This window comes from Cavia porcellus, unplaced genomic scaffold (assembly GCF_034190915.1).
Source record: "Cavia porcellus strain 051 isolate PalLab524CR breed Dunkin Hartley unplaced genomic scaffold, mCavPor4.1 scaffold_6, whole genome shotgun sequence".
Taxonomy (NCBI): Eukaryota; Metazoa; Chordata; class Mammalia; order Rodentia; family Caviidae; genus Cavia; species Cavia porcellus.
The window spans coordinates 82,578,238-82,605,507 of NW_026947489.1; the positions used below are offsets into that span (position 1 = coordinate 82,578,238).

A 27,270-nucleotide genomic window follows, 5' to 3' on the forward strand; every position below is an offset into this window, starting at 1 on the left:
CACTTGTATTTGCATAATGTCATGCATCTATACCTTGCCATAAACATCAACAACACACATCATGCAGTGGCATGCATACTGATGTACACATTGTAAGCGAAGTGAGCGTCACCTCCTCCCCGTGCACCCCCTCCCCTCCCTGCTTCCATCAGCTCTGGCCCAGGGTGGAGTCCACTGTTGGTGGCTCGGTGGTTTAGAATAGCTGCTGCTATTCCACAGGGGTGCCACATGAGGGCCCCTGACCTCAACTGAGACGGGCTGGCCGGCTGCGTCCCAGTTTGTAAGAGAGAGGGGCTGCCACTCTCGGACCTCTTGTGGTGATACCCTTCTCTCTGGGGCCTCTGCCCACCCTCTACTGCCATACATACAAATGGGTCACTGGGTATGGGGGGTGCCTATGTTTTTGTTCCAAAAAGCCATTTTTCTCATAGCAGAAGAGCTTAAGGCTACACAGAAGATGAACTTCCTGGTAATTCAGGACAAAGCCAGCCAGCCCATCAGGTCATGTAGTTTCCCCTGATGACTTGGGACAACCAACTTGCTCCCCAAGTGTGGTCTGTCAGGAGGTAGCTGAGCAATTTTCTTAGCTAATTTCTATCTCTGTCTCTTTGCTTCTGTCTTCCTGTTTTTGTACTCTTTCTTCTCTTTGCTTAATCTCAAATCTCATCTTTTCTAGTCCTGCCCTTCTCCGTGGCTGGATCTCTGTCATCCTTCCCTTGTCTACATCTCACCCTATGAGGAAGACAGTCTCCAGCCCCAGCCTCTGTACCCTGAAGGGTGCGAAGGCGTGTTGGGACAAGGGGCGGAGAGGCCACGTGTGTAGTAGGGTGGCGCTGATCTGGCATCCCGTGAGGAACCTGCTCTTCCCTCTGTCCTGGACCCTGCTAGCCGGTCCAGCCCACCAGTCCAGCGCCATCACCATGGAAACCAGCAGCCGACTTCCTATTGGTAGGCAGGAGAGGAGGAGGGAAAAAGGGAGGGCTGGCTCTCCCCTGCTCCCCCTCCCCATTCTGAGGTTCAGCCCTCCTCCGCACCCACCATCTCAGGGCTCTGGGGCTGTAAGGGACCCCTGCAGTCCCTGAGCTGAGGCCAGCAGCGTGAGAGACTATGAGGCAAGCAGCCCATCGGCCCAGGCCTCCTTAGGACCAGCTCAGCCAGCCAGCAAGCGAGTGAGCTGCAACGGAGAAAGAAGCGGGAGGTAAAGGACCACAGCAGACCACTGGAGCTTACCCCCAGCAGCGCCTGAGGACCCGAGCCAGGGTGAGGGGTCACCATGGATGGCCAGATCCGCAGCCACTGACAGACACATTGACATGGATGCGTGCAGCTGCCCAACGCCGACACACTCAGATACAACCAGTGACAGCATCACACACTGCCACAGCCCTGCAACACAGACACCTACGCACAGAAACAACTGGTAACTCTGAAACAGGCACAAACAGTGACACACGGCATCACTCTCCTCAACACAAGGGCAGCAACACCCTCCAAACACACAAGGCAGCATTGGCCTGAGGGAGCAGACCAGAGAAACACACGCACATCCTCATCCCAGCGCTGCTGGTGGTGGCCTCTGCACATCCTCCCCACCCCCACAGGGACACCCTTGCCTCTCCACATACTCAGACACACACATAACCACGAACATACATAGCTCACATACCCCTGGCTCCAGCTCTGGCAGTCCCCACGTCTTCCGCAGCCTCCTTTGTGGGTCGGGAAAAGCTCAGCCAACCTGGATGGAACCTCGGTGAAGCCAAGTGCCAGAGGAGAAAGAGTCTGGCCTGGAATGACCCTCTCCAGTGCCCCCACTTGGCTGGGTGATGTTCCCCAGCCTGAGTTCTGGGGCCTCTTGGTGCTGCCATGGAGCAATTGACAACCTTCCCACGGCCTGGGGATCCCAGCGTCATGGAACCCTGGGCACTGTCTGCCTGGCAGAGCTGGACTCTGGGCCAAGGGGGCGAACCTAGAGACATAGCTCCAAGCATTGCCGATACTCCGGCAGCTCTGCAGGTTAGAGAAGTGAGTTCCCAGCCCCAGGCGGGCACTGACCCTGAAGGAGCAGAGGCTGGGCTGCCCAGCTTGAGGCAGCAAGTGGGGAACTCTGGACGTGGCTGCCCAAGGCTAGAGGATGAGGAGGTGCAGGCTTTGCCTAAGGTAAGGGGGCTGGGAAAGGGTTGGAATCTTTGAGCTGGGCTTCTATGTCTCCCTGCCAACCAGGAGGCAAGACAAGAGGTGCAACCCCACTGGCCCTCTCCTCTCTTGTCTCTGTGAGTGGGTCTGTCTCTGTGACTATCTGTCCTCCCTTCACTGGATGCAAATCTCAGTGACTCCATTTTTTGCCATTTGTCCGTCCTTTCAACCTGTCCATCTACCCTGTCCTTGGGGGCTGGGGTGTCGGAGGTATGGAGGTATAAAGTAGAATCAGAGTTCAGAGGAGACAAATTAGGGAGAGATGGCTTGGTGCTGGCTGAGCCAGGGAGGACAGGTCTGGGTGGGCGTGAGCAGTCTCCTGTAGAAGAGAGGGGAATAAGATGTTGGGGGAGGGCAGGGGGGCATGAGGAGCTGGAGCCATCAGGATGGGAGTTTGAGCTGGCATTTTCCAGGAGGAGGAGGTGGGCAGGGTTAGGAAGGATCAGGGAATAGGACGGGAGGCACCAGGTAGGAGGTAGGAAGAAGTTGCCATTGGGAGGACCACACTGTGCCTTCTCCTGGGTCTGTGAGCCCCTCGCTGAGGGCCTGGGATGTAGGAGAGAAATTTTACATCTCCTTGGACTGTGGAGGGGAGATGCTTCCCTATGAGATTTGCACTGGGTGGGGTTGGTCCCTGAGACACTGTACCTGGTCCTTTCCCATGCCAGGCCACCCTAAATACCAGCTTTGGGGACCAGCACAATCTGGAGCTGCTGAGGGCCCTGGGGGAGCTGCAGCAGCGCTGTGCCATCCTCAAGGAGGAAAACCAGATGCTGGTGAGGCTCAGAGAGTTCGGGTGCTGTCAAATCCAGCCAGGACCCTCTGTCTCAGTGCCCTCCCTGCTCACCCTGTAGACGTTGCTCAAGAGAGTCACGTGGCTGTGACAAAATCCCACCACCCAGAGAGGGGGAAGCCTTACCTACAGTTGCCAGGGACCCCACTATAAGCCCAAGGATCTGCACAGTAGGATTGGGCATATGGGTGCTCCCCATATGCTCTAATTCTGGTGGACCCCTTGTCAGAGAAACAGCAGCTTTCCTGAGACGGAGGAGAAGGTGCGGCGGCTAAAGAGGAAGAATGCGGAGCTAGCCGTCATTGCCCAGCGCCTGGAGGAGAGGGCCCGGAAGCTGCAGGAAACCAATCTGAGGGTGGTGAGGACAGAGTCTGGGTGACTAGGGAAGAGGGGAGCCAAAGACTGAGTCTCAGAGACTGGGGCTTGGGAGTCATGGACTCTGAGTACTCTGGAGAGCAGGAATTCAGGAACCGAGGATAGGTAGGGTACACTGGCTTGGGGAGGAGGCAGAACGTTGCTGGAGCCCCAAAAGGGAGTGAAAGGCTGGGTGGGGAGGTTCCGACGTAGGCAGGGAGCAGAATTCTGGATCCCCACGTGCTGGTGCTGGCTGCAGCCTCCTGCTGAGCTCATCTCAGGGTGTAGAGCTGGAGTGGGGGCAGGGACAAGACCCAACGAACTGGCAGCCTGGAATTAACAGCATCTTTTGGGCCCAAAGTGAGATGTGGAGTTAACTCTTTCAGTCTTTCAAGGAGAAAGCCAGGAGGAGACCCAGTGAAGCTGCTTGTCCTCTGGAACCCCAGATTGGGTGGTAACTCCTCCTCTGGGAAGGGGTAAGAAGCTGTAAAGTGCCCCAGCCCCTCAGATGACCTTTGGCCTTACCCTTCCTCTGGCTAGGTGAGTGCCCCTGTGCCCCGCTCTGGGGCCAGCTTGGAGATGTGCCGGAAAGCCCTAGCCCGCCAGCGAGCCCGGGACCTCAGTGAGACCGCCAGTGCTCTGCTGGCCAAGGACAAGCAGATCGCTGCCTTGCAGCAGGAGTGCAGGGAGCTGCAGGCCAGGCTCACCCTAGTGGGCAAGGTGCGAGAAGGCCCTGGTCTCTCCTTCCAGCTCCACCCGTGCAGGGCAAGGACTGTCAGCCTGTCTAGTGGGATGTGGAGATGTTAATGAGATGCAAATGAAGGGGGAAGTGGAGGCTGCTGGGGAGTAGGTTTCCTTGGCAACGGCCCAGGTGGGAGAGGGGATAAAGAGGCTGAACTGATGGAGGTGGAGCCATGAGTCCCAGACCTGGGTATTTCTGTTCTGATTTGGGCGGTGCGCCACTGTGTCTGGAGGTATGAACCTATACAGATCTCACACTTGTATGTGAGACTGTTCGCAAGGCTTTTAGCACAGTGTGGGGCAGACTGTGAGCGCCCAATACAGGAGTTGCGGTGAACGTCTCCACACAGGGTCTGGGAGCGTGTGGCTGTGTAAGCACGCACATATGACCAGGCGTGTAGGCAGGGGAGGATGGATGCGCACCTTTCCCCGCATCCAAGCCTCTCGGTTAGTTGACAGGCCGGCCCTGGCGCGGATGGCTGGAGGAAAGGCAGGGCTTAGGTCTGATTCCCCTCCTGGTCACCCTACCCCAGGAGGGTCCCCAGTGGTTCTGCGTGAGGGACTTCGACCGGTTGCTGCGCGAGTCCCAGCGGGAAGTGCTGCGGCTACAGAGGCAGATTGCCCTGCGCAACCAACAGGAGCTGTCCCCGCCGCCCCGACTGCCCGGCCCTGCTCTCCCCTCCAGGGCAGGGGCACCGAAGCCGGTGGCCCCGGGAGAGGTGAGCTAGGCGCCAGGACAGGTGTGCGCGCGCCAACTAGGGATGGGGAATCCCCCTGCGCTGCAATCAGAAGGAACTCGGTGGTGGGCTGCAAGCTCCCAGGGCCTGGGGAGCCTTCCCCATCAGCTGCAGCCGACCTCTCCGGGTCTCGCATGCTTGCACCTGCACCAAGCCCCACTGAGATCCCCCGGCTCCGCTTCTGTGGGCTGCACCCCGCGGGGGCAGCCTGGCGCCCCCCGCCGTGCCGTCAGTGGTACAGCCCAGCCGCAAATCCCTGGTTGCCCTGGCAGCCGCCCGGGGCCCAGCCAGCGCCGCCTTGAACGTCGCGGCTATAGAGCGGGACGCCCATTCCTGCGCCCGCTAGCCCGCCAGGCCTGGCCCGGACCCCCGGGGATGCGGTGAGTCCCACCCGGCTCCAGGTACTGGTGATTTTCACTGAGCGCAGGGCGTAGGCAGCCCTTGTCTGGAGGATCAGAGACCCACTCCGGACCCCAAGGACCTAAGAAAGGTCTGACTCTTAGGTGGGGAGCATCTGGGTCCTCTGCTTTCTTCTGGGAAGAAAAGTGGGAGGAGAGTCCCCATAATAATAGTGACAAAAGCCTCTGGGTAGGGAACACTACCTGCTCAGGTTTTGGCCCTCTGGCTGTCCCATGGAGGGTGATGTCCCTCCCATCAAGACCCATTCCCCTAATAGTTTGCACAGATACACAGGATGTGCAATAGGGTGGGTTTGAGGACAACCAGGAGGCGAGCCTGGCCGGACTAGCCCTGCTCTAGGCCAGGATCAGATTTGGGTGGTCCAGAACCACTAGCTTTGAAAATGCCACATCCATGGCATCCCAAGCGGCCTCCTACTTCTCTGCCAGTTGCTGAAGGACACCCAGGACAGTTATTGAGTGCAGAGCAGGGCAGCTGCTGAGTGCTAAAAAAGGAAAGCTTTGGCCTGGATAAAGGACCCATCTCCCAGGGCACATGTGGGTCCTAGGATCTCAAAGCACTCATGACTGGGGAACACAGGGTGCAGCCTTTGGTCCTCCATGTCAGCTGGACGTGTTAGGAGGGGGTGGGCAGCTAGTATCTCTCCCTCCTCCCAGCACAGTGCACTCATTGCTGATCATGCCCTGAACTGGGGACCTCCTGAGGGCAGACTGGGTTGGGTATGCAGCCCATGGGCCCTGTTCTCAGGTGCCAGCTCCTTGCCCCTGTGCATTTCCAGGTCACGTCCCAGGAGGATGTGGACAGCCTACCTTTGGTGGTAGGGGACCCTGAGAAACAGCAGAGGGTACAGCAGCTGGTAAGTTCCAGGTCAAGGGCTGAGGTGACCTGCCAAGGGTGGATCTGTCTTCCCCCATGAGGAGCCTTGGATTTGACCCTATAGGAGTCTGAGCTCAGCAAGAAGCGGAAGAAATGTGAGAGCCTGGAGCAGGAAGCCCGGAAGAAGCAGAGGCGATGCGAAGAGCTGGTGAGCTTTTAGGCTGCACAGGGGTCCATTCCTACCTTCTGCTGAGCTCGCATCCCTGTTGCCCTCAGGAACATGTGTGTTCCACCCCGCTGCCCATTCCTGGCAGATGCAGGACAACAAAGCCTTCCCTGGGAGGGCAGGGTGTTCTGTGTGTGGAGAAGGAGGAAGGTGGGTGCTAGGCCCCTCTCCAGACCTCTGCTCTCCCCTTAGGAACTACAGCTGAAAGAAGCCCAGAATGAGAATGCCCGCCTGGTGGAAGAGAACTTTCAACTCAGTGGCAGAGCCGCCGAGAGGGAACAGGTATCATTGTACCCTAAGACTCTGAGGCTGTGTCTTGGGCAGAGGAATCGTGCTGGGGTGGAGAGTGAAGGGTGCTATCCCCTGGTGAGGGACAGGTCAAATGCCCAGCTCCCTGCTGATGCCCCCTGCTAGGTGGAATGGGAGAATGCGGAGCTGAGAGACCAGCTTTTGGGGGTGACACAGGAGAGGGACTCAGCTCTTCGCAAGAGCCAGGGCCTGCAGAGCAAGCTGGAGAGCCTGGAGCAGGTGCTGAAGGTGAGGGGCCTGGGTAGGCAGGGAGGGCATTGGGACTTGGCACAAGGGAAGGGGAACAGTAGAACGGGCCCTTTCTGCAGCCCAGTCCTGGGGCTGCCAACCCTTTGCTCTTTCCTGATTCGGTTTCTTTTTAAAGAAAACACCTGGAGCAGATCATCTTAGATGTTCTGTGGGGATGGCAGAGTGGGGGCTCTGGCCTTGACTCCAAGTCTTGTCTTTTAGCACATGCGGGAGGTGGCCCAGCGGCGGCAGCAGCTGGAGGTGGAACATGAACAGGCTCGGCTTAGCCTTCGGGAGAAGCAGGAGGAGGTCCGGAGGCTGCAGCAGGTGGGGCAGGAGTGGGAGGAGCTGGTAGCTTTGGGACCTCAGCTTGGTCATCCTCTCAGCCAGCCAGCATTTACTGAGCACCTACTATATACCAGACACTGCGCTAGGCACTGGGGAACCGAGGCCAGGTTCCTGACCTGTCATCAGATAAGCAGACTCATGAATGAGATAAGTAGACTCATGAAAGTGATGATAAACACACTGGGGAGATGAAGAGGGTGAGTGATGAAAAGTGGAGAGTGGCTTTAAAGATGTCATCAGGAAACCCCTCCCTGAGAAGGTGACAATTGAATTAATAGCTCAGGAGTGAGAGGAAGTCAGGGTAGCCAGGGGAGAGCAGACCAGACAGGCAGAATAGATGTGCTAATATCCTGTGGCAGAGAAGAGCTAGTGGGAGTAGCTAAGGCCAGGGTAGCTAGAAGATAGCAAGGAACAGAGCAGCAGGAGTTGGACCTTAAAAGTGTGGGAAGAGTTTGGGTGTTTTGGTCTGTGAGTGGTTAGAAAGTCTAAGCAGGGAGTGACATGATCAGACAGACTTGATAAGACTCAGAGCTGGGCACCGTGGCACAGAATGGTAATCCCAGCACTCAGGAGGCTGATGCGGGAGGATTTCTAGTTCAAGGCTCGACTGCCCTAAATATCAAATCCCTGTTCCAAGCAAACAACCCTAAAGCCAACCAAACCAAACCAAAGCCTTACTTGGAATTCCAGTTGAATCACTACTTGGTCACCCTCTTTCTCATGATTCCTATGGGAAAGGTGGGGCTTTCCACTCACCCCAGGAGGTGAAGGATGAGGGCCAGCAGCTTTGAGAGATGAGGAGCATGAGTTCCAGGGAGTCCTGCTTTGGCAAATTTGCGCTGTGAGCTACGACACTCAGACAGAGGTGTCTGAAGCCGGTTGGGTGCATGAGTCTGCAGTTAAGGGGAAGCTGGTCTTGCAGATATCTGGAGTGATCAGCGCATTCAACAGTGTGACTGGTGGGGCTTTGGGAGAGAGAAGACTATAAGGTGGCCCAACACTGTGCCTGACATCCAGGGGCGGGCAGACAGGTCAAGAAGGAGCAGCAGGAAGGCAGAGAGAAACCAGGAGGGAGGATGTGCCTTGATTCCTCTGCCCTGGTCTAAGAAAGGGTTCAGCGGTGGGGTGGGGTGGGGTGGGAGGGAGAAACCTCAGCCTCTCCCTCCAAGACCCCCTTTCCTTTTCTCCGGTCCCTTCTTTGTTCCCCACCTTCCTCCTCTTACACCTGCCTCTGCTTCCCCTATTCCTCGTCCTCCTCCTCCTCCAGCATCTTGCCTCTCTCCTTCTTTAGGCCCAGGCAGAAGCCAAGAGGGAGCATGAAGGAGCCGTGCAGCTGCTGGAGGTAGAGTCCCTGGAGGTGGCAGAGTACACCAGAGACTGTGTGTGCGCGGGGTTGTAGGCTGGGGCTGTAACAGGGCCCCTAAACACTGCAGGGCCTGGGAGGGGGGGCCCCTCCATGCTTGACCTATTTCTCCCAGTCTGGGAGTGGTCATCTCCCACTGTCAGCGCCTGAGGCTGCCTTCACCCTGAAATATCCTTCCAGTTAGGAAGTGCTCTCTCTCTCCCTCTCTGGGTCAGTGACCTACAGGGCTCAGGGTTCTAACCTCTCCTCTGCGCTTCCTTCCCTGCTGCAGTCTACCCTGGATTCGATGCAGGTACCACCTCTTTACCTGTATGCCTCCCTGGGGGGTCCCCTCCTTCCTCCCCCACATCCCTTCCCAAGGGCCCCAGTGCTTGTGTCCAACAAAGGGGCTGTTCCTGGTGGCAGACCTGAGAATCTGTAAGTGGATGGGGTTCCTACGAGGACACATGGACTGTACCCTCATCTCAGACCTGCTGCTGTGCCTGGCAGACACCCGGGCTTCCTCCTGTGGCCTCTCAGGCCGTGACAAATTGTGTCACAGCTGCCCATGCTCCTGGTGACATTGGCCAGGGAAGAGACCCTGACCTGGGGACTCTCCTGATAACCGAGTGAAGGTCCTGAAAACCGGCTGTTCCCCATCATGAACATGTCCCCAGCATCCTGTGAAGTCTCTGCCTGCCTCTGGGACAGGGATTTGGGTCACAGCCTGGGAGGATGACCAGAGATGGAACTGAGCACACTCCTGAGATGACAGTGGTAGTGGTGATGGGGTGGGGATGAACTTCTTTGGCCTAGAGACCATCCAGAAGCAGGAGTGCCACTGTCCAGGATGTGAGGGCTGGGGAATGTGTCGCAGGCCCAGGCCTTGGCTTTGGTGCCCAGGCTGGGTGCTGGGTGGATGTGATCTGAGGTTCAGCATGGGGCTGTGTGGAGAGAGCATGGCCTGGGGGCTCATGGTGGTCTTGGCCCAGGCCCGGGTCCGAGAGCTGGAGGAGCAGTGCCGCAGCCAAACCGAGCGCTTCAGCCTCCTGGCTCAGGAGCTCCAGGCTTTCCGTCTACACCCAGGTCCCTTGGACCTGCTCACTTCTGTGCTGGGCTGCAGTGCCCTTGGGGACCACCCTCCACCTCCCTGCTGCTCCACCCCTCAGCCCTGCCGGGGCTCTGGCCCCAAAGGTAAGGTGGACCCAATGACATTGGCCTGGAACCTCCAGGTCTGGGGCTTTTGTATGGAGCAGAGTTCAGGATCAGAAAAGTCCAGCCACTCATTTAAAGCCATAGAGGAAGGGCAAGCTGTATCTGCCAGGAGCCAGGCTCTGATGGGGCAAAGGAATGCCCCTAGGAGTGAGTGTCCTGGACACTGACCCAGCCACCTCAGGCCAGTGTCCCTCTCCCTGTAACTCACCCTCTGTGGTCATACTGAGAGTTGGGCACTAGGAGCCAGTAGCAGGCTATGTGACCTTGGAAAGAGTCAAGGCTTGGGGATCAGTCAGACCTGGTGGTCCCAGCTCCACTCAGTAAGAATGTGATATTAAGCATGTTACTTAACCTCTCTGGGCTGTAGTTTCCTAAGCTTTGATGACCATGTGAAATAATATATGTAAATCACCCACATTTCTGCTTAGTAAGTCCCCCCCACCAAGTATTTCCCTTCTTATAAGGAAATCTGGGTATGGAGGGCCTGATCCCCATATCTAGGAGGCCCCCATATCTCCCTGGACCCTCCTCAGGCTACACGTTCCAAGCCCAGGTATCATCTTTTCTTTAGACCTTGACCTTCTGCCGGGTTCCCCGGGGCACGGCACCCCAAAGTCTTCCGAGCCTGCTCCTGCCGCCCTTACTGGGGCTCCTCGAAGGACAGCCAAGAAGGCAGAGTCTCTCTCTAACTCCTCACGCTCTGAGTCCATCCACAACAGCCCCAAATCATGCCCTACGCCAGAGGTCAGTGCTGGGAGGGGCTGAGGTCTGGCGTTGGCTTGGGAAAGGTGGGAAGAGGTTAGCTCTTGGCTCTCCAGGGAGCTCCCAGGAGTGAGAGCCATTGGTTCCAAATTGGGAGGTGATCACCCTGTGGATGCCTCCCTGGGTGGTGAGTGTGGGTGGAACTTGTCACTGCTCTCCAGGGCTCCTGCCAGCTCCACTGAGGCCCTGAGGGCCCTAAGCTCTAGCCCTGGCCCTCAGCTCCAGTGAGGCCCTAAGGTTTCTGGGCTGGATGGAAACCCTGGATGCCAGAATCTGACTAGTGAGTTGTTCATAAAAGCATTTCTAGAGAAGCAGCGGTTGTGAAAAAGAGCACAGGTTCTGGGATTCAAATCCCAGCTTTGTCTCTGGTAGCACACCCTTTCTGGGTCCTGGTATACCTATCTGAATACTGGTGGTAATAAAACCTTCCTCCTGAGGTAGTTGCAAAGGTTACCTGAACTAAGATATAAGGCAAGTGCCTCTCCCTGTGGGACACCCACGAAGTAATTAACATGTGGCAGCTGTTAGGTCACTAAGTTCCTGGGCATCACCCACAGCTCATGGAATCACCTTCTCTTTGTACCCACAAATCCCAAAAAGTGTAAGGGGACAGGTCAGAGCAGTTTTAGAATGGGTAGATCCCAGCCCTGGGCCTCTGCTGCCTCCTGGTGGGCTACAATGGTGGTGCTGGTGATGGAGGTGGTGGACCAGCTGCTTGCCTTGCCCTTTAGTTTCCTTCTAGTGGACAGCAAGTTCAGGGTTGCAATGCTGGACCACAAAACGTTGCCACCATAAGAGGCAGAGAGTTCTTCACCCCTTCTGCTTCCTTGCTTCCAACTCTTTTTTTTTTTTTTTGGTATGGGCTATTGAACTCGCAACCTTGTGCTTGCCAGGCGCTTACGCCACTGAGCCCCCCAACTCTTTACAGTCAAGATGCTTTGCTGAAGCTGGGAGTGGTGATATGAGCCTGAAGCAGGAGGATTACAAGTTTGAGCCCAACCTGGGCAACTTAGTCACCTAGTGAAACCCTGTCTGAAAAAAAAGAAAGAGCCATTGATGTAGCTCAGTACCAAGGCCCTGGGGTCTACTCCCCACACCAGCTTGGCCTCACTCCTTTTGATCTTATTTACTGGGCTGCTGGAGTAGAGGCCAGAACTTAGGGATGGGTCCAGGTTGTACCTACTACCTCTGCCTAAGCAGCTGAGTGCTTCCTGGACCTGCTGGCTCAGGTGCTGCTTAGAACCCTCAGGGGCTTGCCTTGGTGGTGCTGGCCTTGCCAGCGTGGGTGGCTGCATCTGTGCTCACTCCCTTATTCAGAACAGTGACTCTTCTCTGGCTCAGCCTGCAAATCTGCCTGCTGTGCCATTGACCCAGGCCCTGGAGAAGACCTGACCCTTTCTGTCTCCCCCCAGGTGGACACAGCCAGTGAGGTGGAGGAGCTGGAGGTAGACAGCATCTCCCTGCTCCCAGCAGCAACAGAGAGCAACCCAGGAGCATCCAGGATCCAGGTCTTCCTCACACGCTATAGGTGGGCCCTTCACTCCTGCTTCTCCATGCTTAGATTTGGAGTGTGTGGGAGGGTGGGGCTGGGTGAAGATGGAGACCTCGCCAGGACTCCAGGTTGACTTGCTCTCAATAACCTAGTTGAGGCAGAGTGACTGTTCTACTTGGCAAAGGTGGAAACCTGATCTCCACAAAGGCTTCGCAGGGTGAAAGAAGACTGACATAGAAATGCAATGTAGGTTGCCGTCCTGCTTCTCTTCTGTGTTCCCCCGATAGCTACAACCCCTTTGAGGGCCCCAATGAGAATCCAGAGGCAGAGCTTCCGCTAACAGCTGGTGAATACATCTATATCTATGGCAATATGGACGAGGATGGCTTTTTTGAAGGTAAGCCAGTAGCAGGGATCATTCTGTCTCATCTTTATGCTGTCATTCCCAAAGTCCTCCATCCATCCATTCCCGTTCCCAGCACCCTGAGCCCACCATAACTTTTCAGACTCAATTAATTGCATTCAGCGACCTGGCAGCCAGTGGGGAAAGAGGGCAAAAGAGCTCTGGCTTCAAGCATGATGGGTCAGCACTTACCACAGTCATGAGGGATTTTGGTTCCATTCATTTTGGTACTGGTAAACAGCATGGTGTTGTTTAACATGTGTGACACTTGAGGTCAGGCTGGTAGTGTAGATTTGATGCTAGACTTCCAGCATGTGTAAAGAGGAGGGACCCAGGTCCAGATCCCAGGAGAAGGTGTCAGCAAGGGCTTGGTAGGTGACAGGGCAGGAGCCTCAGGAAAGTTCCCCAGTTCTGGGGCCAGGGGGTGCCAGAGGACTCATCAGTGTATCTCTATTGAGATTGGGCCTCATAACTGGGCCCATAGCAGATATGGCCATGGGATCCTCCTTCAGGGTGGTCTTGACTCAGATACCAGGCTATATCTTTAGGAGTCGGGGCAGGGCGGGTGTGTGTGTGACAGAAACTGGAATAAGATAAGGGCTGGGCAAGACGGACCCACTGTATTTGGAGGTTTAGGAAAGGGTTAGCTCTGAGTGCGGAACACTGAAAGCTTTGACTCCTGCTCTTCTCTTTTCCCTGGGCCCTCTGCCCATTATTTTGTGGTCCAAACAGCTAAACTCCCCAAGGGGTAGATTTTGAAGAGCAGGATTAAATTGCTCCTGGGATAATAGACTTTTTTTTTTTGGTACTGGAAATGGAACTCAGGACCTTGTGCTTGCCAGGCAAATGCTACTCCACTGAGCTACATCCCCAGCCTGAGACTTTTTCCTTTTAAATGAAAACAAACAACATCATTTTTCAGAGGAGGCCAGCAAAAGCATAAGGATTAACTCACCCCAAATTATTCGAATTTGAAATAGGCAATTTCAGGATATGGGGATAGATTTAAAGGCATGTAGATAACTGACTTCAGAATGCCCTATTCCTTGTCCAACTTTATTAAGACACTACTTCTCCATATCTGGCTCTAGCTGTGCTTCTGTTTTTGGTGCTATGAGCTTAGTGGGCTTGACTAAGTGGTCTTGGCTGGCCCAGGCTTCAGCTCTGGCTTGTAGGATGCAGATTGGTGTAGGCTCTGATTATAATTCAGCACTCCAAGTACTGGTGTTAATATTAATTGCCCAATCCTGCCGTACAAATTACTACCAACTGGGTGACTTCAGACAGCAGGTCTTTATGGAATCATTGGCTTTTTTTTAGGAGGCTGAAGTTGGAAATAGGTGTTGATAGGGCTACACTCCCTGTGGAAGCTCTAGCAGAGATCTCATTCTGTCTCTTTCAGCTGTGGGGGGCTCTAAATGTCAGTGGGTTGTGGGCACACTATTCCAGGTTTTGCATCAGCAGACATGTTGCCTCCTTCTCTCTGAGTGTCCATTTCCTGTGTGTCTTTTTTTTTTTTTTTTTTTTTTGGTATTGGGGATCAAACTCACAACTGTGTGCTTGCAAGGCAGGCCCTTATGCCTCCAAGCTAAATCCCCAGCCACTGTGTGTCTTCATTTTATAAGAACATTTGTCATTAAATTTAGTACTCACCCTGGTAATCTAGGATGATCTCATTTCAAGATCTTTAATATAATTACATTTCTAAAGATGCTTTTTCCAAATGAGGTCACTTTCATAGGTTCCAGGCATTAGGATATGGGCATATTTTTGGGTGGCCACATTTAACCCACTATAATCGTAATATACTATTAAACTTAGTGAGGCTGCCTGTTGTTTCTTTAAGTTCTCACACTGTATTTCTTTCCTACATAAGCAGAGGGAGAGAATGGGGGCTACGAATCACTATTGGGTAAACTTGCATGGACCCTGCACCTCAGTTCTGCTGACCCCGCCACTCTGCTCTGGGGTCTGGCTTGTGCTTTCTTTTCTCCTTTAAATTGTTCGCTCCCTGAGTTTTTTTCCTCCTTAAATTGGCCACAGCATGACTTGTGTGTGCCTGGCTTCCTTCTCCCCTGATTTCCCTCAAAGAAACAACAAATGTTTTTTAAGAAAAACTCTTGTCAAGTCTTTAGAACTGAGACGAGCTCACCACTCGCTGCTCCTGGACTGGCTGCCAGCTGTGTTCTGAGGTGTCTTCCGGAACCCAAAGCGACTTTTTTTTGGCACTTCCTTCCGTTGTCCTTGCTCTGATGAGGTGGTCGCATCCCTCTTCCTTTGTGGATGCCTGTTTTTCACAGAGGGAAGGTGAGGGGCACTGCAGGGTACCTCTCAGGCCCCTGTAAAGCCCACAGGAGCTTTCCAGTCAGTACCATCCATTTCCTTTTCTCTTTCCCTCTTTCTCTCTCTGTGTGCATGTGTGTATGTGTGTACGTGTGTGTGTGCGCATGGTAGAGATTGAACCAGGGCCTTACATATCCTAAGCATGTTACAACAGCTCTACCACTAATCTACACCCTCAGCCCTTGCTTCTCCTCTTCACCTGTTCACCTTTTTCACTTTTTTAGTAAGGAAGCTTCCAAATATATAGAAAAATCAGAAAAGCACCTTTATACTCACCAGTGAGATTTTACAGTTCTTCACACTTCACTATATTTGCTTTATCATGCATATGTAGGTCAAAAATGATTTTCAAGCAAGTTGTAGACATTGTAACGCTTTGGAAATACTTCAGCATGCATCTCCTTGGACCATGGATGCTGTCCTACATGTTTTCAGTACCAGTGCCTTGGTGCTTTGTTAGAAATGCAGATACTCAGCTCCACCCAGACCGAACTGAATTAGAATCTCCATTTTAACAAATCTGCAAATGATTCACATGTGCATTAAAATTTAAGAAGCACTGTCCTATATAACTCAAAAATGCCTACAAAACCTAATAATAATTCTTTAATCCAGAGCTGCTCTTGTCTTTTAAAAGCACTGATGGGTAAATGTTCATTCAAATCAAATGCTTAATTAAGATCACTCACTAGCCGCTATAAAAATGCATTTATTGAATGGAGTTTTCTTTACCTGTTCTGTGTTTGTCTTTCCTTTCCCTGCCTTTTCCTGTCCTCCCTCTGCCAGGGGAGCTCATGGATGGCCGAAGGGGCCTGGTCCCTTCCAATTTTGTGGAGCGTGTGTCTGATGATGACCTCCTGACCTCCCTCCCTTTGGAGCTGGCTGATTTGTCCCACAGCTCAGGCCCTGAACTCAGTTTCCTGAGCAGAGGTGGGGGAGGCAGCAGTAGCGGGGGCCAGAGCAGCGGGGGACATAGCCAGCCCAGACCAGAAGAGAAGGAGGAGGATGCAAGGGACGAGCTCAGCCTGAGCCCCCCGCCGGAGGGCCTGGGCGCTCTTGCAGTGCCTTACCCTCGCCATCTGGTAGTCCTCAAACAGCTGGCCCACAGTGTGGTGCTGGCCTGGGAGCTGCCTCCTGAGCGAGTAGAACTCTGTGGCTTCCATATCTGTGTGAACGGGAAGCTGCATCAGGCCCTGGGGCCTGGGGTGCCCCCCAAGGCTGTGCTTGAGAACTTGGACCTGCGGGCTGGGCCCCTCCATGTTTCTGTCCAGGCCCTGACCAGCAAGGGCAGCTCCGACCCTCTGCGCTGTTGCTTGGCCGTGGGTGCTCGAGCTGGGGTAGTACCTAGCCAGCTGCGGGTCCATCGGTTGACAGCCACATCTGCTGAGATCACCTGGGTGCCCGGCAATAGCAACTTGGCCCATGCCATCTACCTCAATGGGGAAGAGTGCCCACCTGCCCGCCCCAGCACCTATTGGACCACCTTCTGCAACCTACGGCCTGGCACACTGTATCAGGCCCGGGTAGAAGCTCAGCTCCCACCTCAAGGAGCTTGGGAACCAGGCTGGGAGAGGCTGGAGCAGCGGTCTGCCACCCTACAGTTCACTACACTCCCTGCAGGTATGCAGGGGTGGGCACTGCTGTCTGGAACCCTCAGGAGGCCAGAGATTCTGAGTGGCAGGGAAGACTGGCCCTGCTGCTAGTGTCAGTGAAATGGCAGATTGGGCTGGTATCTCAGACAGGGAGTATCCTACATTTCTGGGTTTTATCCCTGAATTGCCCCAGGCCCACCTGATGCCCCCCTGGATGTGCAGATTGAGCTGGGACCCTCCCCTGGCATCTTGATCATCAGTTGGCTCCCAGTCACCATTGATGCTGCTGGTACCTCCAATGGTGTCCGGGTCACCGGCTATGCCATCTATGCTGATGGACAGAAGGTATGACCTGGAAAATTTACCTGCTTGTACCCTGGTGCCCCTATGGGTAACCTTCCTTGCTATACCTAGAGCGCTTGCCTCCCTGGCCTGGCAGTAATAGCCTGCCCCTGGCATTTGGGCCCTAGGTGGCAGGTTGGTTAAAAGCATAGGCTTTGTAGGAGCTGGGGATTTAGCTCAGCGGCATAAGCGCCTGCCTTGCAAGCAGGCGGTCGTGAGTTCGATCCCTGGTACCGATAAAAACTGAAAAAGACAAAAACAAACAAACAAACAAAAAAAAAACCACCATAGGCTTTGGAAGCACATGAGGGATTAAAAACTGCTTTAGTGCCATAGGCCAAGAGGACTGAATGAGATAAGGCACACAGAGCACTTAGCCTAGCAGGGTGCCTTCTGCCTTTGGCTCTCTCAGCCTCACCTTCCCCTCCTCTGCCCCTGCCTCCCTGCAGATCATGGAGGTGGCCTCACCCACAGCAGGCAGTGTGCTGGTGGAGCTGTCCCAGCTGCAGCTGCTGCAGGTGTCCCATGAAGTAACTGTGCGCACCATGTCACCCCATGGCGAGTCGGCTGACTCCATCCCTGCTCCTATTGCTCCAGCCCTGGCTTCCACCTGTTCAGCAGCCAGGGTCACCTGCCCCTCACCACGACCAAGCCCAGAGGTTAGAACACCCCTTGCTTCAGCATCCCCAGGGCCTGGGGACCCCAGTTCTCCCTTCTGGCGCACTGCTACCCATGGAACTCCGGAGCCTCCAGGAGGTCCCCCAGCAAGCCCCATCAAACAGATGCCAAAAGGAGCCCAGGAAGAGCCTGCAGCACCTTGCGCCCAGGTACCTGTCTGGTGGCCGGGTGAGCAGACGCGGGCTGGCAGAAGAGCCAGCTCTACCTCAGTGCTGTCTATTTCAGGAGGAGGCTGGGGCAGCCATGCTGCAAGCCTCAGAGGAGAGGAGGGCCAGTGAGCCACCCGTGGGTGAGGGAAGCTCTGGCCCTGTGGCTCCCTGCCAGATGATGCAGGAGGCTGAGTCAACTGCAGGAGAGGCCAGACCCACGGTCTGCCCCATCCAGGGAGCACTGACCCAGAGGGCGCCCAGTACTGAGGCCTGCCGTGGAGCCGACCCTGGGCTAAGAGCCAGGGCTGAGGTAGGGATTGGGGACACACTGTCACAGAATCGGGGCTTGCCTCCCTACACTTTGCCATCCCAAATATGGTTATCTTCTTCACTTGTCCTCTGCTCTGATTGGCTCTGATTCCTTTGTATTATACGTCTGTTTCTTATTTTTATTTTATTATTATTATTTTTGGGTACTGGGAATTGAATTCATGACCTCACTCTCGTCAGGCAGGTGCTGTGCCTGGGCTATATCCCCAGCTCGTGTGTCTGTTTTTTATTCCTTTTTCCTTTGCAGATTTCTCTCCCCACCGTGGCTCCTATCCCCGACCCTTGCATTCTGGGCATGGTTCTTTCTTCCCCTTCCAAGGACCCATGGTGGCTGATCCTGCCCACAGTCTCAAGGGTCCCTCATATCCCTTCTTGTCTTTTTTCCCTTGTCTCGCTATCTTCAGAGGGAAGACCCAGCAGAGCTTGGGGTTCGTCTGGTAAACCCTCTTGTGGATCATGGCCGTAACTCAGACCTGTCAGACATCCAAGAAGAGGAGGAGGAGGAAGAGGAAGAGAAAGAAGAGGAGGAGCTGGGTTCCAGGACTTGCTCCTTCCAGAAGCAGGTTGCTGGCAACAGCATCAGGGAGAGTGGGGCCAAGGTAATGGGGTGAGGAGGGGTTGGTGGGCCTCAGGTCTTGGGCTCCAAGAGTCTTCATCCCGTGTGTCAGCAGCTGCTTCATCATTGCCACTGAGTGCCAGTGACACTCACTGTAGGTGTGTGGCCCGGGTCCTGGCTCAGACAGCAGATATGAAAAGGCGCAGAGAGGGCCTCAGCCCTGCTGGGGAGATGGGAGGAGGAGGAGAGCTTCCCTGTACACCTTCCCTCCAGCCTATTGCATGTAGTGCCTTGTGCTGCCAGCCTCTGGGGAGGGGAGGGGATGGCCTCCCCACAATGACAGGGACAGCCTGCTTGCTGATGCTCCTACCTTGCAGGAGTTGGTGCCTGCTCCTCAGGTATATTCCCTTATTCTTCCTCTGGCTCTGCCTGGACATATGTGTGACTTTGGACTGCCGTGGCCCCTCTGATTCTTTTCCCTTGGAGGACACCAAGGGAGGGCTGTGGGCTTTCCCTGAGCCCCGTCCTCACTCGAGGGCAAGAATCACAGCTCTCCCCGGTTCCCCGTGGACATTTCTCTTCTCTGCTGCTCTCTTTTCCCCACCCTCAGCCCCAGCCCGACCCCTTTTGTGAGACTGACAGTGATGAGGAAATCTTGGAGCAGATCTTGGAGCTGCCCCTCCAGCAGTTCTGCAGCAAGAAGCTCTTTAGCATCCCGGAGGAGGAAGAAGAGGAGAATGAAGAAGACAATGAGGAGCAGAAGCCAGGGATGGGCTTTTCCCAAGACCCTAGTCCACTGGAACCAGTATTGCTGGGGTTGGGCTGTGACAGTGGTCAGCCTCCAGGACTTGGCCTGTGTTCCCTGTCTCCTGAGCCCTCCAGGGCCAGGGACCACCTGGAGGACATGGCTGGACTAGTCAGTGGAAGCAGCCGGAGGAGAGGATGTGGCTCCCCTGAGAAGCTCCCAAACCGCAGGCGGCCTCCAGATCCCCGAGAACACTGCAGTCGGCTTCTCAGCAATGGCGGCCCCCAGGCCTCCTCACGGCCAGCCCCCTCATGGGACAGGAGCAGCCTTCCTGTGATTGAGGGCACCAGGGGTGGAATGGAGGCTAGTGGAAAAGGGCGACCAGGCACTTCCCGGAGATGCCCCCGTGGCCGAGCCCTGGAGTCTGGCCTGGCCAGCTGCCTGTCCCCCAAGGGCTCAGAAATCAGCATTGAATATGACTCTGAGGATGAGGAGGAGGTGGGCAGCGGGGGCATCGGCATCACCAGCTCCTGCTACCCTGCAGATGGGGAGCCCTGGGGCATGGCACCTATAGGAAGACCGAGGGGGCCTCTGAAGGTCAACTCAGGCCCCAGCCTCCCAGCCTGGGAGAAAGGGGAGCCAGAGCGGAGAGGCCGCAGCGCGACCAGCAGAGCCAAGGAGCCACCCTCCTGGGTCTGTGCCCATTCCCGCCCTGGGCAGCCCCCTGCCTGCTGCCGCCTGGTGGCCCTGCTTGCTGCCCACCAGCCACTCCCATTCCATGCTGCAGCCTCCATCAGCAGAGGTGGGGCTGGGCCTCCTGGCCCCCTCACCCGCCTCCTCCCACCCACATTCCACCGCTTTGCTGCTTCTGCTGATTGAAACTGGGATGCACACTGTTCTGTCACCACTAGTTGCCAGTTGCTACCTTGAGGCAGGGTGGCCCTTCCCTCTGTGTAGCTAGTTATGTCTTCAGGACACTGACTGTGATGCCATGTCCAAGAGTCACCAGCCCTCACACCGAGGAGGAACGTCTTCTCACAAGCTGTTTGGCCACCTTAGTTCCCTCTACTGCACTCATCTATGGGGGCAGGCTGGGCTGGGGCCTTCCCTCCTGTCCCTCCCTCTGTGGGGCATTTGCTGTCTCCTCAAGGCCACCAAAGACACAGGAGAGGAATGCTATGTCCCTATTCTGCTGGGCTGCTGACACTGCTGCTGCTGCTGGCGGGGCAGAGTGGGAAATGTGGGTCCACCAGAAGGGTGGCATGGCATGTCACTTCTGCCATCTGTTGCCTTTTCTTTGCAGGCAGCGGAGATTGGGGAGGCCAGAGGGCAGAACGGCTCTGGGCGGAAGGGCCACCAGAGGAGAGGGGCCCGGATGCCCAGGCTGAGCACCACTGAGCTGGGTGAGCACCTTATGGAGCCAGAGTTGGCCTGGGGGGGCCCTTCCTAAGCCCTCACTGAGCCTCTGCGCTGTTCTCTCCATGCTCCCCAGCCCCTCCAAGGAGCCACTCAGAAACGCTGGCGCACCAGAACATACCTGTTAGGGTCTTTGTGGCTCTGTTTGACTACGACCCTGTGTCAATGTCGCCCAACCCTGATGCTGGAGAAGAGGAGCTCCCTTTCCGGGAGGGCCAGATTTTGAAGGTGAGTGACAGTGGCGGGCTCTCTGCCCAGAACTCCAGAATCGAGTCATTGTCAGGTCTAGTCACTGTGGAATGGCTGTGCTCCCTCCTCCTTCTCCTTTTCCTCTTCGGCTGGAGGCATCACGGTGGGGCTGGAGAACATAACTTCTTGAGTCAAATGATGGGATTGGATCCTGTCTCTGGCTCTTCGAGCTGTGTTATTTTGCATAATTACTTACCCTCTCTAAGCCTCAGTTTTCTCATTGGTAAATGGGGGTAATACTGATTTTCTGACTCACAGGGCTGTTTGTGGGGTCAATGATCCCATGTACAGACATCTCCCTTACTCACCCGCTGCAGCCAGTGCAGACTGCCTGTTTGCTGTTAACTTGGCTACTTTCACTGTCCCCCCAAAGATTGATCGAAAGCTTTTTGCTGTGTCTCTGAGGTTTTGGGGGTCCAATCTGGGGTTCAGGGGCAAGGGAGAGCTGTGTAGACAGCAGATGGTGACACAGAAAGAGCTGTTTTCTTATTTCCCTCTGACTCTGATTCTAGCTGTTTCCCCTCCTCTGTCCCATGGCCTGCAGAGGGCAGACCAACCTTCTGCAGTGCCAAGTAGGGTGATGCCAAGGCTCAGGGTCTGGGGGTGCAGGAAGCAAGCCCAACTGGCCTCCTGAGACAACTGGTCTTTGCTTCTAGGTGTTTGGGGACAAAGATGCTGATGGCTTCTATCGGGGGGAAAGTGGCGGCCAGACAGGCTACATCCCATGCAACATGGTGGCTGAGGTGGCTGTGAGCAGTCCCACAGGGAGACAGCAGCTGTTCCAGTGGGGTTACTTGTCTCCAGAGGTTGTCACTGAGGGCACAGGTAGGACCCGCTGTCCTCACCACCTGGGTTCCTCCCCAACCCCATCCTGAGAGATTGGTGTATCTAGGGTGACCAGTGCCTCATTTACACAGAGCCGTTGGAACCAAGGCCAGGCAGCCACCCCCTGGGTGCCGAGTCTGGTGCCAAGGAGAAGCCGCTTTGGGAGAACCCAGTGCTGCTAGCCATGCACTTTGGGCTCGGAGGTTGGAAGGTTGGGAGGGACTCTTATTCAGCCCTGTAGAAAATGAGCTCAGGAACCCTGTGCCACCCTAGAGGAGGCTCCAGAGTCGGTCCTATTTCCCTGTCTTGCCTCAGTTTCTCTCACACCTACTTGCCTTCCTGGACAGGGAACAGTCCCTTTGTGTACTCCACAGCCCATACAACTGCGCCTCCCCCCAAGCCCCGCCGCTCCAAGAAAGGTGAGCAGACCCCATCTCCTGAGGGTGACTGTGATGGAAGGTGTGTGCGGGTGGGGGTTAGGGTGGCACTGTTTGGCTCTCTGTGGGATTTTGAGCAGATAAAAGGAATCAGAGGAAAACTTTGCCCACATCTACCTGCTCCAGTGTGGGGCTTTATGGAGGATGGTTTGTCAAGATTTCTGTTCCCCAAACTATCAGACTGTAAATGCTGTGCAGCCTTGCACATATCACTTACACTTTCTGGGCCTTAGTCCATTCCGAAAGCAAAGCGTTATGCTGATGGGCCTCTGGGCACCCTTTCCCTTCCACATCCCTCCTGAGAGGGTGGGCAGTCCCGCCTACCCTTATTACCCCCAGACAGGATGAAGCAGGAAGGGCAGGATGGGACTCAGAGGCATCTTTTCCCTACAGCAGAACTGGAAGACCCTGCTCAGCCCTGCCCAGGTGAGGAGTTAACCTGAGGCAGGGATGTTTGGGGAAAGAAGGTGGGTGAGGTTACCTCTGGTCTTGTCCCAGGGGATATAGCTAGTCAGATAGTGGTGAATAGGTAGTTGTCCTGCCTCCATTACAGGTTGCAGGGAATGAGGGTAGTCTAGAGAGAGTCCTGATTCTTCTCTCCTCTCTGTGCAGGTCCCCCAGAGCCCATTGCCTCTGCTGCCTTGAAAGCTCCCCACCCCATGGTAGCTGCTTTTGACTACAACCCCCGGGAAAACTCCCCCAATATGGATGTGGAGGTGAAGCCCCTAGGATGGTGCCTAGCAATGGGTGTGGTAGTGGGGCCTCCCTGAGTCTGACATCTACCTCTTGCTGTCTCTACAGGCAGAGCTGCCCTTCAGGGCAGGGGACGTCATTACTGTGTTTGGGAGCATGGACGATGATGGTTTCTACTATGTGAGGACATTGTCGGGAAGGGTGCCTTGTACCCCTGCTTACCATCTGGGCATGGGATGGGCAACCGTCCCCACCAAAGCATCACTTCCCATCACAGCGATGTTGGTCCTAGGATGTTCTCCAAGGGGCCTCAGGTCCAGGGGGCAGGGCTGGGACCTCTGTCCCAGTCTCTGTCTCATCAGCATCTCCTCCCCAGGGGGAACTGAATGGACAAAGGGGCCTGGTTCCATCCAACTTTCTGGAGGGCCCCAGGCCTGAAGTAGGCAGCTCGGACAGGGAACCCACAATGCCCCAGGCAGAGAGTCAAGTGAGTGAGGAGCTGAGCTCTCAACTTGGTGTTTGTCTTTCCCGTGCTAGCGAGGTAGGTCCAGGGCTGTGGTAGGAGGGATGCAGCTGCGCTGAGTTACTCTAGAGCAGGGGCCTGGATAGGATTCTCTCTGCCAAGGGGAGATGGCTATGACTTTGATCCCAGATCCTAACCATCAACACCCCCGGCCCGTGCAGGGGAGGGGGACCTTTTCACTCAACCTCTAGGCAGTCACACCCTGGTGCAGGTACTCCCACCCTACTGGGCCTCTCTGTCCCCAGATGCCTGATGAGGCCCATAGCTCAGCAAGGCTGGCTTCCTGATTCTGGTTCTTACAGCCTGCTCGCCTTGGTTCGGGTGGGGGACAGTTAAATCTCCAGCTTCAGGGGGCAGGGCAAGGATGAGGAGGCCACGCCCCCAGCATAAGGCTCAGGGATTCCCTGCACAGAGCTCCAAACTCAAAGGCTGTGCCAAGCAGGAGCCATCTGGTGACTGGGCAGAGAGCTCACGGGTCTGTCGATAACTCATCTCCTCTCTTTGTTCCCTGCTCTCAGAGAACGAGGAGGAGAAGAGTCCAGTGCTAGATGGAGATAGATATATGTAGAGAGAGCAACATGTAAGTGGGAGGATTGGCCTCTATGTCTCATGCATCCCTACCCCTCACTTCACTGTACTCAGACAGCACCCCTTTGTGTCAAATCAGCTGGCTTGGCTTTCCCATCCCCCCCCTTCTAGGGAGTGGGGAGGAAGCTCTTGTCATGAGCCAGATTTGAGTGTGAGATTGTCCTCCCCCATTCTCCCTGTCCCTTTGTCTGCCTTTACCCTGGGCAGTGCCAGCTGTCACAGGGCACATGTCTTAGCATATGACACCCCATGTTAGCTGGCCCCTGTCTCCTCATAACTCATGTGGCTTATGGACTGTTATGTGATACCATATATTATGACTCACAGTGGTATTATGATACTGCATGGCTATGGTATTATAATATTATGATTATTATGGGTGACAGAAAGAGAACCCTGTAATGTCACCAATAATAATAACCTCCCACCCTTGTTCTCTGCATTACTACCCGTTAGGGAGGCCGCATACATGCTTTTACTGCCAACTCTCAAGTTTCTCTGGTTGAGGAATGAAAAGGAGGACCTTGTAGAGTTGAAATCCATACACATCCCCAAACCATTCTTCTCTGGGGCTCCCGGGTGGTCAGAGCCTTGGCAATCAGTGCTCTAATCTTTGGGTCTAGGAGGGGCTACTGCTTCACTCAGGGCCTTGCAGCAGGTAGAGGGGTGCTTGGCTGTGTGCCCAGGTCCCTCGCCTCTGGTCTGGTCAGGCTCTGTGGTTGGTTCTACCTGGGAATTTGAGGGAGGCAGGAGGAAAGAGGGGAGGCTGGACGGACTGGCAAGAGCTGACAGGGCTGTGCCAGGTCCAGGAGGCCCAGGGATTACATACACATGGGAATGCTTTTCTGGTGGTTCCCTGGTCAGTCAGCAGCCTCCCCTTATGCCACCACTTCCGGGGTGTACTTCCTGGGTGGGCCTGAGGCAGAGGGAGCAGCTGAGAGTTGCAAATAGAACTGGGAGGAGATTTGACAAGTGAGATGCTAAAGTGGAGGCTAATAATGCCTCCACCAGGATGTGCCCTCAGGGCCTGGCCTCCCTGTGTCCTCTCAGGAGGTTTCCAACAGAGATTCCAGATCTCTGTCCTTATGCCATGGCCATGGCTTCACTTCCAGAAGGCCTTTGAGAGACTGCCTCTGCCTGTGAGGTGCAGTCCAGTCGGCACTGCCGTCCCAAAGGGATGGCAGCTTGTAAGTGGTTCCTGTCCTTGCTGTCCCTTCCTTGGGTGGAGGATGATATGTGGGAAGTTGAGGGTACCTATCCCAAGAGTCAGGTTCCCAGCCTGGGTCGCAGAGTGAGATGTAGGGAAGGGGAGAGGCCTGCCCTGCACCGCAAGGAAGCAGATCTAAGAGGCCGTGTCCTGTCTCCATTCACCTGTGTGTTCTGTGTGTCCAGGCCAGTGGTGGGTGGTGACCCCTGACCCTAAGCTCAGGGCCCTAAAGAGAAAAGGAGTTTGGGTGGGGAGGGAACAGGCCCTGATCTTACTTTTCTCTCTCCCATTCCAGGGCTGGGTCGGCACAGGAGGACCCTCAGTGCCCCCAGGCTGGCACTGCATCTCCAGCCCTGGAAGCCTCCCCAGGACCGAACTGGGTGAGCCACAGGGCACAGCTAAGAAGCTGTGGGGTCTTCTGTCCAAAGGGAAGCAGCTCCTCAGGAAACTGGCCTCTGGGAAGGAGTGAAGCTGTGGCCTATCCCGCAGGGAGAAGTGTGGTCTCTGGAGATGCCCAGGGCACCACTGTGGCTGGACAGAGGGGCCCTCAAGGGCCCAGAACCCCTGTTCTCTGAGTTAACACTGTGGCACTTGGATGAGAATCAGAGAATTGGTGAAAGTGAGAGGCTAGGTGGAAGGGCGCATCCTCTAGCTGGGCCCCTTCCCCTTGTAGGAGGGAGACTGAGCCCCACAGTGAGTAACCAATGTTGCTGAGCAGCCAGTGAGACCAGGACTGGGCTCAGGACTCTTGACTCTCAGTCTACCTGCCTGTCTAATGCTAGTTTCCCACCAGGCTGGGCAGGTCCCTTCTTTGGTCCTCTCTCCCTATACCCAGGAGGAGACCGAAGGGACAAGGGGCTGTTTCAACCCCCAGCACGTCTTCCCTCCCCTGAAGGGAAGTTTGCCCTGGAGTGTCCCCAGGAGCAGTGGGCACAGTTGTGTATATCATTGGAGTGTCCCCAGGGAGTGTCCCCAGGGGCAATGGGTGGAGCCGTGTATATCACTGGAGAGTCCCCAGGGGCAGTGGGCAGAGCCGTGTACATCACTGGAGTATCCCCAGGGGCAGTGGGCGGAGCCGTGTATATCACTGGAGTGTCCCCAGGGGCAGTGGGCGGAGCCATGTATATCACTGGAGTGTCCCCAGGGGCAGTGGGCGGAGCCATGTATATCACTGGAGTGTCCCCAGGGGCAGTGGGCGGAGCCGTGTATATATGTACATACTCAGTGCCTCACTCCAGCCCCTCCATCTCGCCTCCACTGCACAGCACAGGCCGGTGGTGGGAGGAAGGCCATGCCAAAGCGGGCCTGACCCACCCCACCGTGCTCCACCCCTCCCTGCCCTGCCACCTGGCCCTGGGGTCATCCCCCCTGCTAGAAACCCAGGGGACCAGGGGGCAGAAAGCAGGAGTTGAGTTTGCCTTATTTTGCTCATTGGATTCAACTTCTCTTTTGCATTATTTTCTTCTGGCCCCCGTGGGAGTCCAGGGGCTGAGTTTAAGGACAGATTACACAGCTATTTTCATACATTCCCCTTTCAGAGTGGGCAGGGGCTGCTCCACCCTCATTTGAGCCATCCACCCCTCACCCTGGCTCTGCATGTTCCCTATGCTGCGGTGGGAGGCTGTTCCACTGAACTCCCACCTCCACCTTGGTCTCCGGGAGTGTGGAATAGTGGAGGCATTTGTTTAAAAAGACATTTTATTATAATAAAGTCTATTTTCACAAAAATCTATTCTGGACTCTACTTGGGCAAAAGACTCTTGGTGGGGTGAGGGTGGGCGGTTGTGCTGGGATTTGGATGCACAGTTTTGGAATCCAGAAATTACACCCACAGTGTGAGGGGCAAAAACTAGTTAACACCAAACAGGTCTGCAGTTCTGTGTGTTTGTTTGTTTGTTTGTTTGAGACAGGGCCTGACTGTGTAGTTCAGTCTGAGCTTGAACTTTCTGTGTAACCCAGGCTGGCCTCTTGAGGCAGAAGCAATCCTCCTGCCTCAGGCTTCTGAGTGCTGGAATTACAGGCCTGCCTGCATCACCGCACTTGGACTGAGTTCCATTTCTTAAGAAGAAGAGCAGGTGGCTTTCAGAGCTGCTGGACCATTTTACGTAGAGTCAGGGCAGGCTGAAGAGGGGAGAGACCTGGGAATGGGGACAGAGGACTTAGGAAGAGAAGAGGCATTAGTTTTAAATTGATGAACTAAACACATACTGCCTTG

The 27,270-nt window shown here is 55.3% G+C and overlaps 1 protein-coding gene across 15 annotated transcripts; it reads left to right on the top strand.

Annotated features, from left to right (window-relative positions):
- Positions 1 to 1,000: 1,000 nt before the first annotated feature.
- On the top strand, positions 1,001 to 26,783 carry Tspoap1 (TSPO associated protein 1). 15 transcript variants are annotated; one of them, XR_216237.4, is made up of 33 exons: positions 1,001 to 2,160; positions 2,865 to 2,972; positions 3,219 to 3,347; positions 3,884 to 4,063; positions 4,618 to 4,803; positions 6,020 to 6,097; positions 6,182 to 6,265; positions 6,476 to 6,565; positions 6,698 to 6,820; positions 7,043 to 7,147; positions 8,460 to 8,510; positions 8,803 to 8,823; positions 9,503 to 9,704; positions 10,297 to 10,469; positions 11,900 to 12,015; positions 12,267 to 12,376; positions 15,512 to 16,345; positions 16,511 to 16,662; positions 17,109 to 17,486; positions 17,563 to 17,796; positions 18,221 to 18,415; positions 18,983 to 19,810; positions 20,421 to 20,520; positions 20,610 to 20,761; positions 21,439 to 21,607; positions 21,955 to 22,026; positions 22,384 to 22,470; positions 22,657 to 22,760; positions 22,846 to 22,917; positions 23,114 to 23,224; positions 23,779 to 23,840; positions 24,899 to 25,035; positions 25,351 to 25,533. XR_216237.4 is itself a non-coding variant. In XM_005002354.4 (32 exons), exons 1-31 carry the CDS (start codon positions 1,867 to 1,869, stop codon positions 23,806 to 23,808), a joined length of 5,568 nt encoding a protein of 1,855 aa, XP_005002411.2. In that variant the 5' UTR covers positions 1,001 to 1,866; the 3' UTR covers positions 23,809 to 23,840; positions 25,351 to 25,538. The 15 variants fall into 15 exon arrangements, 11 of the variants coding, with proteins under 11 accessions (XP_005002411.2, XP_063107300.1, XP_063107301.1 ...); XR_010048237.1 differs by having other exon boundaries at positions 24,961 to 25,035; XM_005002354.4 differs by lacking the exon at positions 24,899 to 25,035 and having other exon boundaries at positions 25,351 to 25,538.
- The last annotated feature ends 487 nt before the right edge of the window (positions 26,784 to 27,270 follow it).

Coding starts and splice junctions, on each gene's coding strand:
- Tspoap1 (XM_013149472.3), top strand. CDS start 1,867: ATGGAGCAATTGACAACCTTCCCACGGCCTGGGGATCCCAGCGTCATG. Junction 10,470..11,899: donor AATCATGCCCTACGCCAGAG/GTCAGTGCTGGG, acceptor GTCTCCCCCCAG/GTGGACACAGCCAGTGAGGT. Junction 22,471..22,656: donor CCCTGCTCAGCCCTGCCCAG/GTGAGGAGTTAA, acceptor CTCTCTGTGCAG/GTCCCCCAGAGCCCATTGCC.